The following is a 16,702-nucleotide window of genomic DNA, read 5'->3' on the forward strand; positions in this document are numbered from 1 at the left end:
TGGAGGTGATCTGTTTATGTTGATCCAAAGGGCTGTCATTTAAATTCTTAAAAAGTTTTCCCAAGAGACACTGGAAGAAAACAGTTTAAAAATGAAAGGACAATTTAAAAACGAAAAGAACACCTAGAAATTCAAGACTTCACAAACACAAGGTGTAACAATGAGCCAAATAAGAATGCAGCAACACCAGAGCAGAGTCTCAACAGAAATCAAGTAAATTTAGCAACCAATATTCCACTATATTCAAAAGTGTGGCATTTACAAATGCTCTGTGTGTGTGCCTTTCAAATAATTACAGAGGGAAAGAGCACATATTGGCAGAGGTTAAATGGCTGGGATGCCACATTCCACACAGGAGGTTCTGGTTCATTCTGCCCCTCTGCTTCTCATCTGGTATCCAGGACTGACAGTAGTGACAGCCTGCCTGTTTAGGTGCCCGACACCTGACACGGCGTGGGGGCTCCGCACTGGGCTCCAGGCTCCAGGTGCCAGGCACAGGCATGGCCCCTCACTGTTCAGTGCAGCATCCGGAGAATCAAACTGCAGAAGGAAGCTTTTTTTTTTCTTTTTGTATGAAAAACAACAAAAATAAATCAAAACAAGGATGTATGTGGAGGGAGGGGACCCTAAAAATGGAACAGAAATAGCAAAAAAATCAACACGGCCATACTACAAATGAATAACATAATGACCACAATGAGGAAGGAAGCAAAGCCTAGTTTTTGTATAAATTTGTGTTTTAAGTAGCTCCTGTTCCTATCAGGCCCAGCACTGGCGACTATGGCCATCTGAGGAGTGAACCAGAAGATGGAAAATCTGTTTCTCCCCTGAACTCTTAATTACATCAACCATTAAGCTCCCCAACCACTAAAAAAAAAAAAAAAAAAAAAAAAAACCATTTTATATACTCACAAGAAAAAACTTGGCTATGTATTTGCAGTAAGCCTAAGTTCATAATCCTTGAAATGCAATTATTTACAAAACAAAAGCATAAAACAGAGAGAGGCTCAGTCCTTGCATGTGGTGACTGGAAAGGCCGACTGGGAAGTACGGGGAACTCCTGGAACACTGTTAACACGCTTCCCCAGGCACTGGGCAAACTGGTGTTTTCACTCTCAAGATTCATCAATCTTTATATAATATATATAACATCCATAAAAATAATTCAATATATTACATATATGCATGATTTGTGTAACATATTACATCATACGTTAAAATAAAGTCAAAACAGGGCCCGGCGGCGTGGTCTAGCGGCTAAAGTCCTCGCCTTGAAAGCCCCGGGATCCCATATGGGCGCCGGTTCTAATCCCGGCAGCTCTACTTCCCATCCAGCTCCCTGCTTGTGGCCTGGGAAAGCAGTCGAGGACGGCCCAATGCATTGGGATCCTGCACCTGCGTGGGAGACCCGGAAGAGGTTCCAGGTTCCAGGCTTCGGATCAGCGCAGCACCGGCCGTTGTGGCCCACTTGGGGAGTGAATCATTAGGCGGATGGAAGATCTTCCTCTCTGTCTCTCCTCCTCTCTGTATATCTGACTTTGTAATAAACTGAATAAATCTTTAAAAAAAAAAAAAACAGGAACCTGAAGGAACTTGGACATAACTCCTGCTCTAACCAGGGATGGGAGTGGGAAGTTTTCCAGGTACAGAGAATAAGACATCCAACAGCACAGCACGAGTGTGTCTTACTCATTCAACAATGCTTGAGAGTCGATAGCGTGTGACAGACACTGTGCTGAACTTTGCAAATAACCAGATATGACCTTTGTTCTCATGGAGCTTACAGTCCAGTGGGAGAACCAGTGAAAAATCTCACAAGTATTAAATCAGAGGCTTAAATAAGTATATGAATGAAAAGAGAAAACCAGTGTATGAGGGGAACACAGGAACAGAAGGGGCAGCAGAGCTCAGCTGTGAAGAGGCAGCTAGGAGAAAGCTCCCCGGGAGGGCCAGACAACACCCCAGGAGTGCTGGCCACATCCAGAGGTCTGGGAACTGCAGTGCGAGTGTGCGCACCGAATGGGCACTGAGGGCTCAGCGGAGAAGCTAATCAAACTCAGATTTTGGAAAGATATTCTAGTAAACCTGTAAGGAGGAGAAGAATGTGTTACTGTTTAGTAGGCTGTTACAAAAACCCAGCGAAGGCATATGTGTTGAAGGGTGTAAACTGCACAAAGTGAGGATGGGACAGAAACATTCAACTTGAAACCAATCTTAAGCCACACTGGGTGGGCATGCAAACTGACTGGCACCTGGGATGCGGGACAGTCATTAATCCCTACTGCCCAGCTCATCAGATGAAACACTGTATCTCTTACTGAACACCACTGTATACATTTTTCAATGCATCTCCAAAGCCCTGAAAAGAACTTCAAAATATTTTGCTAGGCTGAAATCACCTGCGGGTCAACCTTTACCCAGAAATAGACAAAACTGTGAATGTATCAGTACACACAGAAAGAAAAACACTAATTCCTATATACCTGTTCTCAACATGGGATGTCTTCACTTAGCTAACATAATAGCATATTGCGCTGCTTGGCACTGAGCTGATATGGGTAATGTTTACATTATTTTTTCTCACAGGTGCAAAAACAGTAATAAAACGACAGACCCAAGCTTCAGAGTCTAAACTCATACAGTCTAAGCCACAAAAACAGTGTTCCTGGGTTTGTTTCAGCCCTCTCCCTTTAAGGCTTTAATTGCCGGGAAGGCAGGGATGAACTCAAACAGATCCTCCATTAGCCGGTTTACTCCCCAAACGTCCACACATCCCTATGGAAGTCATGAGTCACAATGCCACCCAGGTCTCCTGGAGTGGCAGGGGTCCAAGCACTTGGGCCGCCATCCACTGCTCTCCTAGGCCCATGAGCAGGGAGCTGCTTGGGAAGTGGAGCAGCCCCAGTGCTCAGCTAATTCACTGTGCAATGCTGGCCCCTTGCCCTATCTGCACAGAAACTGGCCTGCTGACAGGTAGATGGCGTTTACATAGGTGATCCCTTCATAACAATTCATTATTAATGTATATTTGCTTTACATATTGTTACATATATGCATTCCATTTCACAATTAAAAGGTACAAAAATTAAATCAGCTGGCAGGAGTTAAGTCAGAGTAACTTATACAAAATCCAGACTTGCAACCTGTTTGGAAAACTGGAACATCTGGCTGGTCCTCCTCTCAGACAACAGCCTATACCGCAGCTGAGGAAAGCTGCTCCCTTTGGCGCAGCCTGCACTCAGAGCAGGCCTTCACACCCTCTCTGGCTGTCATGAATCATGCCCGTGTCTGATCGAGGACCTCCCACACTCACCTACCTGACGCTCATCTAGAACTCATGAATACAGAGCATCCGTACGAGTTATAAAGCATTTAAGTAGATGTGTGATTAGCTGCAGCGTGGAACTTTAACCTCAGAGTTCTCACCTGTAAAAGAGATCAACAGTAGTATACAGGCCAAGGAGACTAAAGTAAAACACGCCCTGGCCGAGTGCAGCCTCAGCACTCAGCACTCAGGGACAGTGCTTTTATTTCTGAAGTCTATTTACCTGCAACCACAGTGTAATCTCCCTGCCATGGCTACTGTCTTCTGATCTCACAGGCTGATATAGCATCAAAATGTGGGCTAGTATACTTGTACACATAAGTACTCCACTGTCTATCACTGTTAAAAACAAATTCAGTAAACAGGTCTTTCAAACATTCTTAACATGACACTACCAGAAAATACTTTCTACAATTATAGTTTGAAAGACATACTTTTCTACTTTTGTCAAAAACATGAATTTGTCCTAATGATGGCTATAGTGGTTTCATCAGATATTTACTAAAACAATCCACTTAAGACCTCAGTCGTGGGGTTGGAGTTGTGGTGAAGCAGTAGAGCTGCCTTTTGAAATGCCAGCATTCCATATGGGCACTGGTTCAAGTCCTGGACACTCTACGTCCAACCCAGCTCCCTGGAAATGTGCCTAGGAGAACAGCAGAGGACGGCCAAGTGCCCGAGTCCCTGCATCCACGTGCGAGAGCCGGAAGGAATTCCTGGCTCCTGGGTTCATCTGAACAGTCCGAGCTGCAGCGGTCATTTGGGGAGTGAACCAGTGCATGAAGACGACCATACCTCCCTCTGTGGTTTTTTTTCCCCAAACAAATTAATCTTAACAATAAAAACAAAACAAACAAAAAAAAACACCTCAACCACACAACGTCCTCAGATGAAGGCTGACTTGATTTTTTTCAAGGTAAGCAGCAAAGGAGCAAAAGCAGCTCACGCATGCCTTTCCCACGGCTGTCAGCGTTCCGGTGACTGGCCAGGAACACTCATTCACTCCTGCTCCGCAGACAGATGCAGACAGAGGTTACCCCCAAAGCCACAAAACCTGAACTCAATTTGTTTTCCCAGAGCCAATACAGCAGTAAGTCCTCCTAAATGGGATCCCAGGACCATATATTAATACACGAGAACCAATGAACAACAATTATCTAAAACATGGGTCACCTTTCAAATTCAATGCTAAGCAAAAACAGAGCTGAACTCGGTCTTCAAGACGCTTCCTGTGCAAGTTTGCAGGTGGGCAGAATGATAGTGCTCACAGAACACAGAGGTGGATAAAAACCAAGCAGCATGGACTAACGTGGGAGGGCAGTCTGTCAGGGAGACTGCCACGTTAGAGACTCTAGCGCTTGCCCTCATACACAGGGAAGTACTTGCTGCTGTCTATCCACAACCCTAGAATGCTGCAGTAGGGATGTGGGCTCACTGCTCTATCTCCAGCACCCACAACAGCGCCTGCTACAATGCAATAAATATCTACCCAATGTTGAAACACAATTGCACAAGTCCACAGCTTCACAGTGCACACCTGTTCAGACCCTAAAAGTTACAGCAGCAACTAGCATGGTGTCCATTTCCATGTCAGTACATTCAAGACTTCCAGTATGTTAGGAAATTCCAACGACAGTTCTGAACTTCTCTCTCCCATTGCAATCCTTATGAAAAACCACAGGCAGAAAATACTTGCGTGGATGTGTCCAGGTCCAATCCCCACTAGAAGGAGCAGGCACTGTGTGCCAGGCAACTGACACTCCAGAAGCAACTCTCTTACCAAGAAAAAGTACACACTGCCGAGGATGTGTTCACACAGCATGCCCAACTTTACTCCTATTTATTTCATCTTTTTTTAAGATTTATTTATTTTTTATTACAAAGTCAGATATACAGAGAGGAAGAGAGACAGAGAGGAAGAGCTTCCGTCCAATGATTAACTCCCCAAGTGAGCCGCTATGGCCGGTGCTGTGCCGATCTGAAGCCAGAAACCGGGAACCTCTTCCAGGTCTCCCACATGTGTGCAGGGTCCCAAGGCTTTCCCAGGCCACAAGCAGGGAGCTGGATGGGAAGTGGAGCTGCCGGGATTAGAACCGGCGCCCATATGGGATCCCAGGGCGTGTTCAAGGCGAGGATTTTAGCTGCTAGGCCATGCTGCCAGGCCCCTATTTATTTCTTAAAAGAAAAACAATGAAAATCCTTTAGTTCTTATAGTCCAAAATGCTTACAGTAGATGAACTTAAGTGTCTACAGACTAGAGACCCAAAACAAACTCAATTAACGTTTGTGTTAAAAAAAGAATGTCATTATTGGTATCACCTGAGTTTTAAATTACAGCATGAATTAAGAGTCACTCTTCACTTTAATTTGTGAAGTCATGAGAAACTCCTGTACAAGGTTGGGCCTGGGGGCAGCACAGCCACGACTCTGCCCGTGTCATCTCAAACCCTCCCTACCTCCAGCTTCCGGGCAGCGCACTGGGAGAAGCAGTGGACAGCAGCCCAAGGCCTCACGTTCCTGCCAACCCTGCGGGAGGCTCCCACAGAGCTGTGGGCTCCTGGTTTCACCTGGACACAGCCCTAATGGTGGCAGGCATTTGCGGAGCAAACCAGCAGATAGAAGATCTCCCTGCCTCTCTCAACTCTAACTCTGCCCTTAAACAAATTTTTAAAAAGAGAGCAAGCGAGAAACCCCAAAGACATTAATGAAAATTCCAAATATATGAAAATTAAGAAAAATAAATTAACTTTGGAAATGTACACTGTTGAAAATAATAAAACCAAAAGAAAAAAAAACAGTTGAGCAAATAAACAATTTTAAAATCAGGTTACTGTTCATCTTACATTTCTAATTAGCATTCATTAAAAGTAATAGTAGTTGACGGGACAATAAGATGCTGGACTCTATGTTTGGTATACGCTTGCAATGGGGAAATCTCAACTGAACTTGAGCTGTGGTTATGCAACAAGGTGGAGGAATCCACCATGGTGGGAGGGTTTGGGGAGGGGTGGGGAGAACCCAAGTATCTATGTAACTGTGTCACATAATACAATGTAATTACTGAAGTTAAATAATAAATAATTTAAAAAAAAAAAAAAGTAATAGTAGTTCCTGTTTCCACCGCCTCTCTGGGCATGGCAAACTAGAATGACTGAGGCCATTCAGCAGTCACCCACTTCCCAATATTCTAACAGCACAAAACAGTTCTGATCCACAACTCAAACAAGGCGCAAGCTCTGCTGCCCCCTCAAACACCCCTTTTGGTCTACACCAAAGCCAGGCCAGGTGCTTCTGCACTGACCACCACCAACAGGGAAGCGCTTTGCAGCTTATCTCAGAAGCCACTTCCATCCATTTTAAAAAATATAAAATGAACTCCTTAATCATAAGCCGACTTATCTCCACGGATTTCAAAAGAATTTTGCATCAAAATAAGCATCTTTTAATTCTACTTTCTACCTTCTTTTTCTGAAGTATCCTTCTAATTTTTCACTATTAAGAATTTATCTGTTTTAGAAGGAACGGAAATAAGGCACCTCGCTAACCCATAAAGGAGCAACCTGAACCCACTTTCCTCAGCAATAAATAAATTAAGCACAAGGTTCGAGATAACAAAAGGCCTATTTTTATTGCCGACTTATTCAGGAAACCCTCTTCTGAAACATGTCCACTTTGGATCAACTTTAAAACTTGGTGAAGTATTCAAATGTATTTTCTTTTTAATAAAATTGAAAGTTAAGTTGTTAAAGTGTTTCAAGATCGTCTCAAAATTCAGAAACTCAAATCAGATTTAATTATTGTAAGCATATAACTTAGATTTTAAACTTTACCTAATAGTTGGTCAAAAACTGTACAGATAAACGGCAAGTGCTTGTTCCATGAGTCTGTCCTCCGCCACCCAGGGCTCAGCGGGGCCTGGCGCTGACGACCAGGAGTGCGGCAGGGTGGCAGGGTGGCAGTGCGACAGTGTGTACGGCAGGGCTGGGATGAGCCAACAGAACAGCCTCATTCGATAACCAGCCCGATTCTGGTCTTTCAGTAGCCTCAATTACATCCCAAGAGCTAGGTCAAGAAACAGAATTCCATTCCCCAAATGTTCACCAAAACCATTACTTTTTAAAGACACTTTCCTTCACTGCATGGTAATCTGTCTTCTTTACACTCGGTTATATTCTTAGCACTGTACTGAATTTACATTTGGTTTCCAAATAGAATAAAGAGCGAGTAAAAGAGCCAGAACAGTTACCAGGATTAAAAAAACAAACAAACAAACAAAAAAGTGAAACAACTATATATTTGTTCTTCACAACTGCACCGAAATAGCGCTGTATGGGCTGTGGCTCCCAGCGCCCGAGTCTGAGCTGAACAGCCAATCTCTCCTCCAACTCGCTGACCACCACCAGCGGGCCGCGAGGTTCCTTCAATTCAACAGCAAAGTCTAGATTCGTAAGGCCCTAAGGTGAAAAACAACGGGACTAGACAAGAGAGAAAAAAGAGAGGGTTTTCCCCTAACACATGAGGCAATCTGTGTCATCACATAACCTGCCACATGAAGCTGTACAGAAACAAGTTCAAGAGTTGTAAAAGGTCGTATTATCAGCCAACTTATAGTTTCACAAGTGTCGAGCATGCCAACACACCAACTCTTTTCCTAAAATCTGTAAATTGTTGTGAAAAATACATATTGTACAAAATGAGTTCTTCAGAGAAGCTGCAAGCACAATGCCGCGCATCACCTCGCGGAGAGCGCCAGACTTCCTGCTGCTCCGGCAACAGCTCCTCAGACCACTGCGTCCTCTGCAAAGACTTCTCATGCAATCGGCTTTGTTCATTAGCTCAGGCTTGGTCAGCTAGGTGCCAGAGTCCCACCAGGTATGCCCACCACACACCTCCTGGCTACCCTGGCGTCCTCTGCTCCTGATCCAGTTTCCTGCCAGCGCTCACGTTGGCTCGGAGGCTGCAGTCCCTGGTCACAGGAACGGCCCTTTTGTCTGGCCAGCCCTGAGCCCTGCAGGCAGCTGGCAACTGAGTCCCTAGATGGAAGGCTTCTCTCTGTCCTCTCCTACTTGAAATAAAATACAAAATTTTTAAATTAAAATAACTTGAGTCAGCCTTTTTAAAAGGACAACTATGTGTCACTTGATACAGCAATTCAATTCTTAACAACAGTGCGGATCATGCGTACACGAGGCAACATTATAATTTCAGATACCCACAGGGAAAAGCGAAAATACTGTCCCCAAGACATAGCGAATATTTACCTATTTAGCAATATTAATAAACATATATAAAAACACAACCGTAAGTTACAATGTTTGTTTACTGCAAGGTGAAAACAGCTTGAAAATTCAGAAATCACTCCACTCCCTTCAGCCACTGTCTCTTCAACTATTACCAAAATGTTCCTTTTTGGCCCCTTTTCGTACAAAATTTTAAAAATTCTTTAGGAAGGCAGAAAGCCACTTTAAAATTCAACTTTCAAGTAATTTTATATCAGATACCTTGTAAACAATTCTGACTGCAAAATCAAATGTGTAACTCATACAAAACCTGTTTACAACTTTATTACTTCCTAACTTCCTAAGTTAATATTATGTGCAAAGAAATCACTTTTGAAGCAGTACTTTAAAAAGCAGGTACTTTTCTCTTTTAAATTTATTTTTATTGGGAAGGTAGATTCAGAGTGGAAGAAAGATCTTTCATCTGTTGATTCACTCCCCAAGTGGCTGCAACAGCCAGAGCTGAGCTGATCCCAAGCCAGGAGCCAGGAGCCTCCTCCGCGTCTCCCACATGGGTGCAGGGTCCCAAGGCCTTGGGGCGGCCTCGACTGCTTTCCCAGGCCACAAGCAGGGAGCTGGATGGAAGCAAGGCTGTAGGGACACGAAACCAGCGCCCACTGGGATCCCGATGCATGCAAGGTGAGGACTTGCCACTAGGCTACTGCATCAGGCCCAAAAAGCAGGTACTTTCCTCATAGTATTTTGACTCACTTTATTTCCTATTGTTCAAATACTGATTTATTTGGATTTTTTTTTTTTTTTTTTGGCCTAGGAGGCAGAAAATGATTATCTGAGGCACTTGGAACAATTTCAAACACACACTAAATGCTGATGAAAATAATCAGTAAAAGCTCACAAATGTGTAGTTCGCCTATTCCTGGACTGATAAACCATTTTAATTTCCAAAGATTAGGTTTCCCGACAGGATCTCTTTTTTCCAATATTTTATAGCTGTCATTAATTTATCAGACAGGCTATCTTACCACCACATCAGGTCTTTCTACAACACTACTTGTAACTACTGTATTTCTACATCCACTCAAGGGAAGACAGCAAGTGCTGCAATACACACCCAGGATGGGTGCTGTCCCCATCCCTGACTCAGACCCAAGGTCCCAGTATCTTCCCGACAGATGTTACATAGGTCCCTGGACACAAGCTTTCTGGGAAAAGACTGGTGCTATGCATCAGAATTTTGGATTTACAGACCTGCTGACTCGGCAATTCCATGTTTAAGACTCTGACAGACAGCAGCAGCACACAGGCATACAGATAGGAGACAATGAGACTACTTACAGCAGCAAAACTCCAGAGCTAACCAACTTATCAGTGCAGTAACAACAACCTAACGTATGGCATATTCTTGGGATAAAAAAGTACTCAACCATCACTGATGGTTATATATATTGTGTAAGTACTGTTTTATACATATATATATATATATATAGTGTGTAAGTACTGGCTTACACAAGAGCTCTACGAAATAACACTAAGAGTGAAAAAGTAGGGCCCGGCGGCATGGCCTAGCGGCTGAAGTCCTCGCCTTGGGAGCCCCGGGATCCCGTATGGACGCTGGTTCTAATCCAGGCAGCTCCACTTCCCATCCAGCTCCCTGCTTGTGGCCTGGGAAGGCGGTCGGGGACGGCCCAATGCATTGGGACCCTGCACCCGTGTGGGAGACCCGCAGGGGGTTCCTGGTTCCCGGCTTCGGACCTGCGCTGCTCACTTGGGGAGTGAATCGTCGGACAGAGGATCTTCCTCTCTGTTTCTCCTCTTCTGTGTATATCTGACTTTGTAATAAAAATAAATAAATATTTTAAAAAAAAAGTGAAAAACTACCCAAATTCCAGTCTTCACATTTTTTTAAAACACTGAGATGGGGAAAACACAGCAGCATCCTACGCACTGAATGCAGTGCCTGGCTCCTAAGAAACACTCCGAGCATCTTCGAAAAACTTCAGTGGGCAAAGCGTGAGGGCTCGGCAGCTAAATCCTCACCTTGCGTGCTGGGATCCCATATGGACAATGGTTTGCATCTCAGCTGCTGCACTTCCCATCCAGCTCCCTGCTTGTGGCCTGGGAAAGGACAGCCCAAAGCCTTGGGACCCTGCACCGCGTGGGAGACCTGGAGGAAGCGCCTGGCTTTGGATCAGTTCAGCTCCAGCCACTGCCGCCACCTGGGGAATGAACCAGCAGACAGAAGACCTTTGTCTCTCCTCCTCTCCGTGGATCTCTTTCCACTACAAATAAATCTTAGGTAAAAAAAAGTACGAGCCAGGGAAGCAGTTAAACTTATCATTTCATTTCACCTGTTTGTTTATGGCCTCCCACGCTTTAGGAAAGATTTCGAGGTGGCCCCACATAATGAAGTCTCCTGAAAACTGAGTCATCAACCTCATTACTTTACTCTTGAGGCCCTACAAAGTAACACTGCACAAGTGATGTTTTTCAAAGTGTCAGTCCCCATTCATCAAACTTAAAGAGAAAAGAAAGAACACTCCAAAGTGATGTATCAGGCACAATCTACAGAAAATCTGCGACTTAGTCTCCATCAGAACCAGAGGCCACCCTTGAAGAACAAAGTGACATTCTGAGTAGAAAAAACAAAGCTTTTCCTCCTAGGAAAGGAAGCTCCAGGGAAGATAAAGACACCCGAGTGCCCAAGACAAAGCAATCTTGTGTCTTCGCCCCCTCGATTGTCCGTGGGAAAGGTACAAATCAAATTGTTCTTAAGGAAACACTACACAATTCCCTGCACAAAATCTATACGCTACTACTGAAACTAACTGCTCAACTCGGCGACAGAGGTCAGAAGCTTCAACAGCAATTTCATATCTGCTCCCACAGAGTAAGTATAAACATTCTCAAAGAAAAAAACGAAGGCAGGAAACTACCTCCTGTCCAAGGGCTCCCACTCCGTCTGCAATGGCGAAGTGCTTTTTTTTCCCTAAAGGGGACAGTCTACTTCTTCCTATTTCTTGACCTGTCCCGGCTTGAAAAATACTACTTCATGATTTAAAAAAACTTCTAAAAATACACAAAAGGGGAGGAGATGCTAACTGGATTTTAGGAAACTGCAGCTTTTACATATAACGTAAGAGCGAGATTCAGGACACGATCCAGCGTACTCCGGGAAAGCACAAACTTTTCTGCTGGTCCTACAGGTCGTTCCTGATTTTTTTTTTTTACATGAAGCGTTCATCCTTCTGTTCGCGTCGCTTCTAAAAACCTCAACTGGAACGCTGAAGGAGGGTAGTAAGCAGGCCAATTGTTTCAAAGCTGCCTTCAGATACAGCAGAGGAGAAAAAAAAAATCCGATCTACTGGGCACGGCCTGAGTGTTTCCAGCCTCGGTGCCTTATCGCAGCCGCGCGCATACCGCAGCCAGTGACATCAGACCGAAACTCCACGGTTTCGCCGGGGACAGCCAGTGCCCCGCAGCCAGCCAGCCTACAGCAGGTGGCACCCCCACACCCCGACCTCCCCGCCCCCGGAGCCCAGGTCCCCCAAGTCCCCCGGCGTGGGACCTGTTGCTCGACCCTGCCCGCCCGCCAGCGGTGCACCTGCCCGCGACGGGCGGCCCCCGGCACCCCACCCGGCCCCGCGGCGCACCCCGGAGCAGGCAAGGGTGGCGGCGGCGACGGCGCCCGGCCCGGCCCGACCCCGGCGGCGCTCACCTTGGCGGCCGCCACTCTGGCGGACATCTTGTCTCTCTCCCGCGCCGCGCGAGGCTCCTCGGACCCGAAACTCGGCCCGCCCGCTCCTCACGCCACAGCCCAAATAAACATGTCCCGGGAGCTAGCGAGCGAGCGAGCGGGGCGGGGGCGAGGCCAGGAGCGGCCCGGGAAGGCCCGGCCCCCCACGGGGAGGGGATTCAACTCGGACAAAAGTCCGGCCAGCGCCCGCCCCGCCCGGGGCTTCGCGGCGGGGCGCGTCCGGCCGGCGCCTCCCTCCCACCTCGGCCGCTCGCTCCTGCCTCCGGAGAGCCCGAGCCCGCCGGGCCCCGCCGGCCGCCCCCGCGGCCTCCCGCTCGAGCCCGCGCCCCTCGCCGCGTCTCCTCAGACGCCGGCTGCCTCACGTCAACTTGCCCGGAACGCAAGACCGGGAGGGGACGCGGCGCCGGCGGACTCGAGCAGCGCCGGCAACTCGGGGCGGCCACGCAAACCCGCCGACCCGGCCCACTGAGCATGCCCGGGCGGGCGGCGGGGGCGGGGCGAGCGGCGGCGTGGGCGTGGCCACGGCTCGGGGTCCGGCCCCGGCGGCCGAGTCCCCCCGGGAGACGGTTTCCGCTGCCGGGCCAGGTCTTTCCCGTTGGGTTTTGTCTGCGCTCCAGTCCCGTGGCCTGCTCCTCGGGGCCAAGGTGCACAGGACATTCTTGGGCTCTGACACGCCGGCTGCCCCGACCACAGCTGGTGACCCCAACACTCCAGAACAGCCCCCCGACACTCAGCCAGCGCCCCTGGCTCCAGCCCGTCCAGCCAGGGATGCCCACAGCATCCAGTCAGGCTGCTGCCCCGTACAGTGTGGTCGCCCCCACCGCCTCACAGTGTCAGAAAATCTTCCTGAAGTTGAGGGTGACACCTCCCAGACCCTCAGAGAGCGGCGAGGAAAAGAGCCTGCACTGCGGCTTTAAACACATTATTTCCTTCGCCCAAGAACATTTATGTGTGAGACATAAACCTCAAAGATGATATCAGCCAAAGTCACATGCATGTTGCAACCTGAAGTTACCTGAACAAGAAAACTACCCTCTACCCATCAAGTAGAAGCTATTGCTTCTTTTTTTCTTCTCCCTTTGGGGGATGGGGGGGGGGGGAAGTTGTAGTTATTTTAAAATCACGTTGTTTTGGAACAAAGTATTTGTTTTTGAGGAATCATTAAAATCTCATGAGCAAATGTGATTCTAAAACAACGGAAAATGGAAGACTGCTGTGGGGCCGTGCCCCGGGTCGTCCAGTCCACCCAACTGCCTGTGGGGCAGCCCCTAGCGCTGGAAATGGGCTCTGTGGGCACACTGCCACCCTTCCCGTCCTGTGTCACGGTCACGACAGGCTCCAGGGTGCCATTCAAACGCCGGGTTCCAGCCATTGGCCACAGATCTAACTCCTGACCGCAGTTTTACCTTGGCGATGGATGAAAACCAGATGAAACCACACAAAAAGTAATTCCCCCTGAGAATACCATGCGTTCAGAGCCAGTGTCGTAGCAGAGCTGTTTAAACCGACAGCTGTGACTTCCCACAGTGAAGTCCCAGCTGCTTCACTTCGGACTTGGCACCCGGAAAGGCAGCAGAAGATGGTCCAAGGATTCAGACCCATGCCACCCACTGGGAGCCTGGATGGAGTTCCTGGCTTGGGTGGCCCAGTCCCCACCATTGTGGCCACTAGCAGAGAAAAATTGTGGATGGAAGAGACCTATGTGTGTGTACCCTCTAATTGCCTTTCAGACAAATATATCTTTTATAAAGAACTATATAAGCAAGAATATTTCAATGATGAAAAGCCTCCTTTAAAACTTCAGTGATATTTTAGCATTTAAAACCATAAAGTATGTTTTCTGTATTACCTTTTCTACAGATACTTGAGAAAGTTGGGGTTTTTTTTTTTTTTTTTTTTTTTTGATTTGTAAAAGTAATAGTACTTTTCAAGAATTAAAAACATGATTGCATTTCTACAGTTGATTTTTAGTGAGAGGCTGGAATGAGAAGTGGGAATCACCCTTTGTCAAGCAGCTAATCATCAAACGCAAACAAAAATGCTCAAATTCTATGACAACGTGAATGCCTGCCCCTGAACCTGGTCACAGCCTCCCACATCATTCAAAGAGAAGAAATGCATGTAAATTCAGAGATTCTTAGAGTAATGCTTAACCAAGAATCTCGGCCATACAGAATTACGTCCGACCATCTACAGCAGCTAAACAGGAAACTAGAAAACCACAACCCTCACAGTGACAACTTCCTGTGGGATTCTTGGTGTCTGCGGCTCAGCATGAAAAAAGCCACACCTATGCAAAATATTAATAAATCTTAGCACACGTACGGAAATAACCATGCCAAAATGAATGACCATTGTAGAGCCACACCTACACCGTGTACCTGTATGTATCTCCACTACAGACAAGGTCCTTAGAAAATCATGGCATATTTTTTTGACATAAGCCTTGTGTTCAGAATGTATTACAGCACTGTAGCAGAACATGAGCCAGTCATAATAATGACATAAGCAAGAATACATACAAAATGCTGCCCATACAACATTATCAAGGCATTGGAAACACACCAGAACACACACAATCTAGACTCCAAGGCCCTATCAGCAAAGATTTGAGCAATTCTTTCAGGATTTTTCTCTGCCAATGAAATCATGAAACTAATGTTAAGAGGAGAAGAAACTTAAGATACATGAAGTATATAGATTTCAAAAACCAGTAAGATTTAAAAAAAAAATGAAGCAAGCAATATCAGATTGCCAACATTGTATCTTATTTTGCAACATTTTGAAACAGATATTATCTTCCATTTATTAAACTGCACATAAATACTAAGTACAAGTCATTTTTTTTATTCAATTCAGAATGAAGCAAAACTTCCCTTCCCAACCCTGCCAAAAAAAAAAAAAAAAAAAAAAAAGGTAAAAATCCTCCTTTGGGGCCAGCCTTCTGCTGTAAGGTCAGAGCAGGTGGGAATGTTGTACTCAGGCAGGTGCACCCAGGCAGGTAGAGGCTCCACCGAGGCACCTGTCTCTGACCGGGTCCTCCTTTCTCCCCAGCAGCTGCTCTGCATCTTCCGCCCTCTCCTGAGAATCCCGAGGCTTTCTCCCGAATGCACGGAGATGCTCTTCTCCTATCCCATACAGGGAACCACACTGCCCCTCCTGCCTTGCCTGTGTACCTACAACCCCCCCAGGAGCATCGCCTGCCTTCCTCATCCTCCTCCTAGGCAGTAACGCCCAGCGGGCCCTCTCCAGCTCTGACCCCTCTCATCACTAGCCCCATCCTCTCCTCAGCTACAAAATACCGCCTCCCAGAATGGAAGTTTCCAGAGTTGGATTCTGTCTAGGGGTGAAGATGCCCCTTTGGAACATCCACATGCCACACCAGAGTGCCTGGGTTGCAGTCTCATCTCTTTCCCATTCCAGCTTCCTGCCAATGCACACTCTGGGAGGCAGGTGATGATTCTAGCATCCGGGTCCCTGCCACCCTTGTGGGAGAGCCACATTGAGTTCCTAGCTCTTGATTAGCTCCTAGCCCAGCCCCTACGGCTGCAGCCAATGGAGGAGGGAAACAGCCCTCTCCCTCTTGCTCTACCCTTTAAGCAAATAAAAAAAATTTTTTTAATTCAGATTTGCTCTAATATTTCCCATTTTTAAGAGAAACAAAGAAGCCACTGACACCCCAGATGACCTTCAAAGCCACACACCCTTGCAGGTGTATAGTCCTACCCTCAACCCCAAACAAGGACTCTGAACTTGGCTTAAGTGTGTGTAGTTGCTGTCTCAGATCTTAGTAATGTCAATTTTGAGTCTGTGTTTCTTAAGGGAAGGCCTGTGGGAGAATGGAGCTCTGCTCTCCTGTGGCTCTGGTCCCTGTCACCTCCCTGGGAGGAGTTCTGGTCTGTCCACACCCATGTTTCCTGAGGTCTCCTGTGGCCGTCTCCACCCTGCTGCACCACCTCTGTCCCTGACAAGGATTTGAACACAGGGTGGAGCTGGGTACATCTAGGGCTGTGCACGAGCTCAGGCAGGTAGTGCGACTTCCCCAATCTGCTGCATACTTGGCTGCAAACCAAGCCTGGTTGGGGTACCGAGCTGCCCAGCCGTGGACTTTAACCATCCATGGTAGTTGTGGTATGCTGTGGATTGCAGCAGCAAGCCTGGGACTCCACTTCCTCAGTTTATCGCCAGCCAGACTACTGAGTCAGAGTGCTTGCAGTGAGGGGATCATGGCAAGCAAGCCCCGCCCAGCACACGCACCCTGGGACCCCCAGACCGTGTGAGCCGTTGAGGCTGAGGCCGCTGGGTGCCGTGGCTCCTCCTCCCACCAGCCCGAGAGGCGGCTCCCTAGGCTGGCTCCCTGGCTGCAGAACAGTGGCCTCTCCT

The 16,702-nt window shown here is 47.1% G+C and overlaps 1 protein-coding gene across 10 annotated transcripts in view; it reads right to left on the reverse strand.

The window, feature by feature from the left end:
• The window catches only part of TJP1 (tight junction protein 1), a 100,707-nt gene extending 88,045 nt beyond the window's left edge, over positions 1–12,662 (reverse strand). For 3 of the 10 annotated variants that reach the window (XM_058666549.1, XM_058666547.1, XM_058666546.1), the window contains exon 1: positions 12,281–12,662. In XM_058666549.1, the coding sequence (XP_058522532.1) occupies positions 12,281–12,307 (27 nt within the window). In that variant the 5' untranslated portion in view covers positions 12,308–12,662. The remainder of the gene's footprint in view (positions 1–12,280) is intronic. The other 7 variants (XM_058666551.1, XM_058666550.1, XM_058666556.1 and 4 more) reach the window with 5 other exon arrangements.
• Between the last annotated feature and the right edge of the window lie 4,040 nt (positions 12,663–16,702).

This window comes from Ochotona princeps, chromosome 6 (genome assembly GCF_030435755.1).
Source record: "Ochotona princeps isolate mOchPri1 chromosome 6, mOchPri1.hap1, whole genome shotgun sequence".
In the NCBI taxonomy this organism is placed as follows: domain Eukaryota; kingdom Metazoa; phylum Chordata; class Mammalia; order Lagomorpha; family Ochotonidae; genus Ochotona; species Ochotona princeps.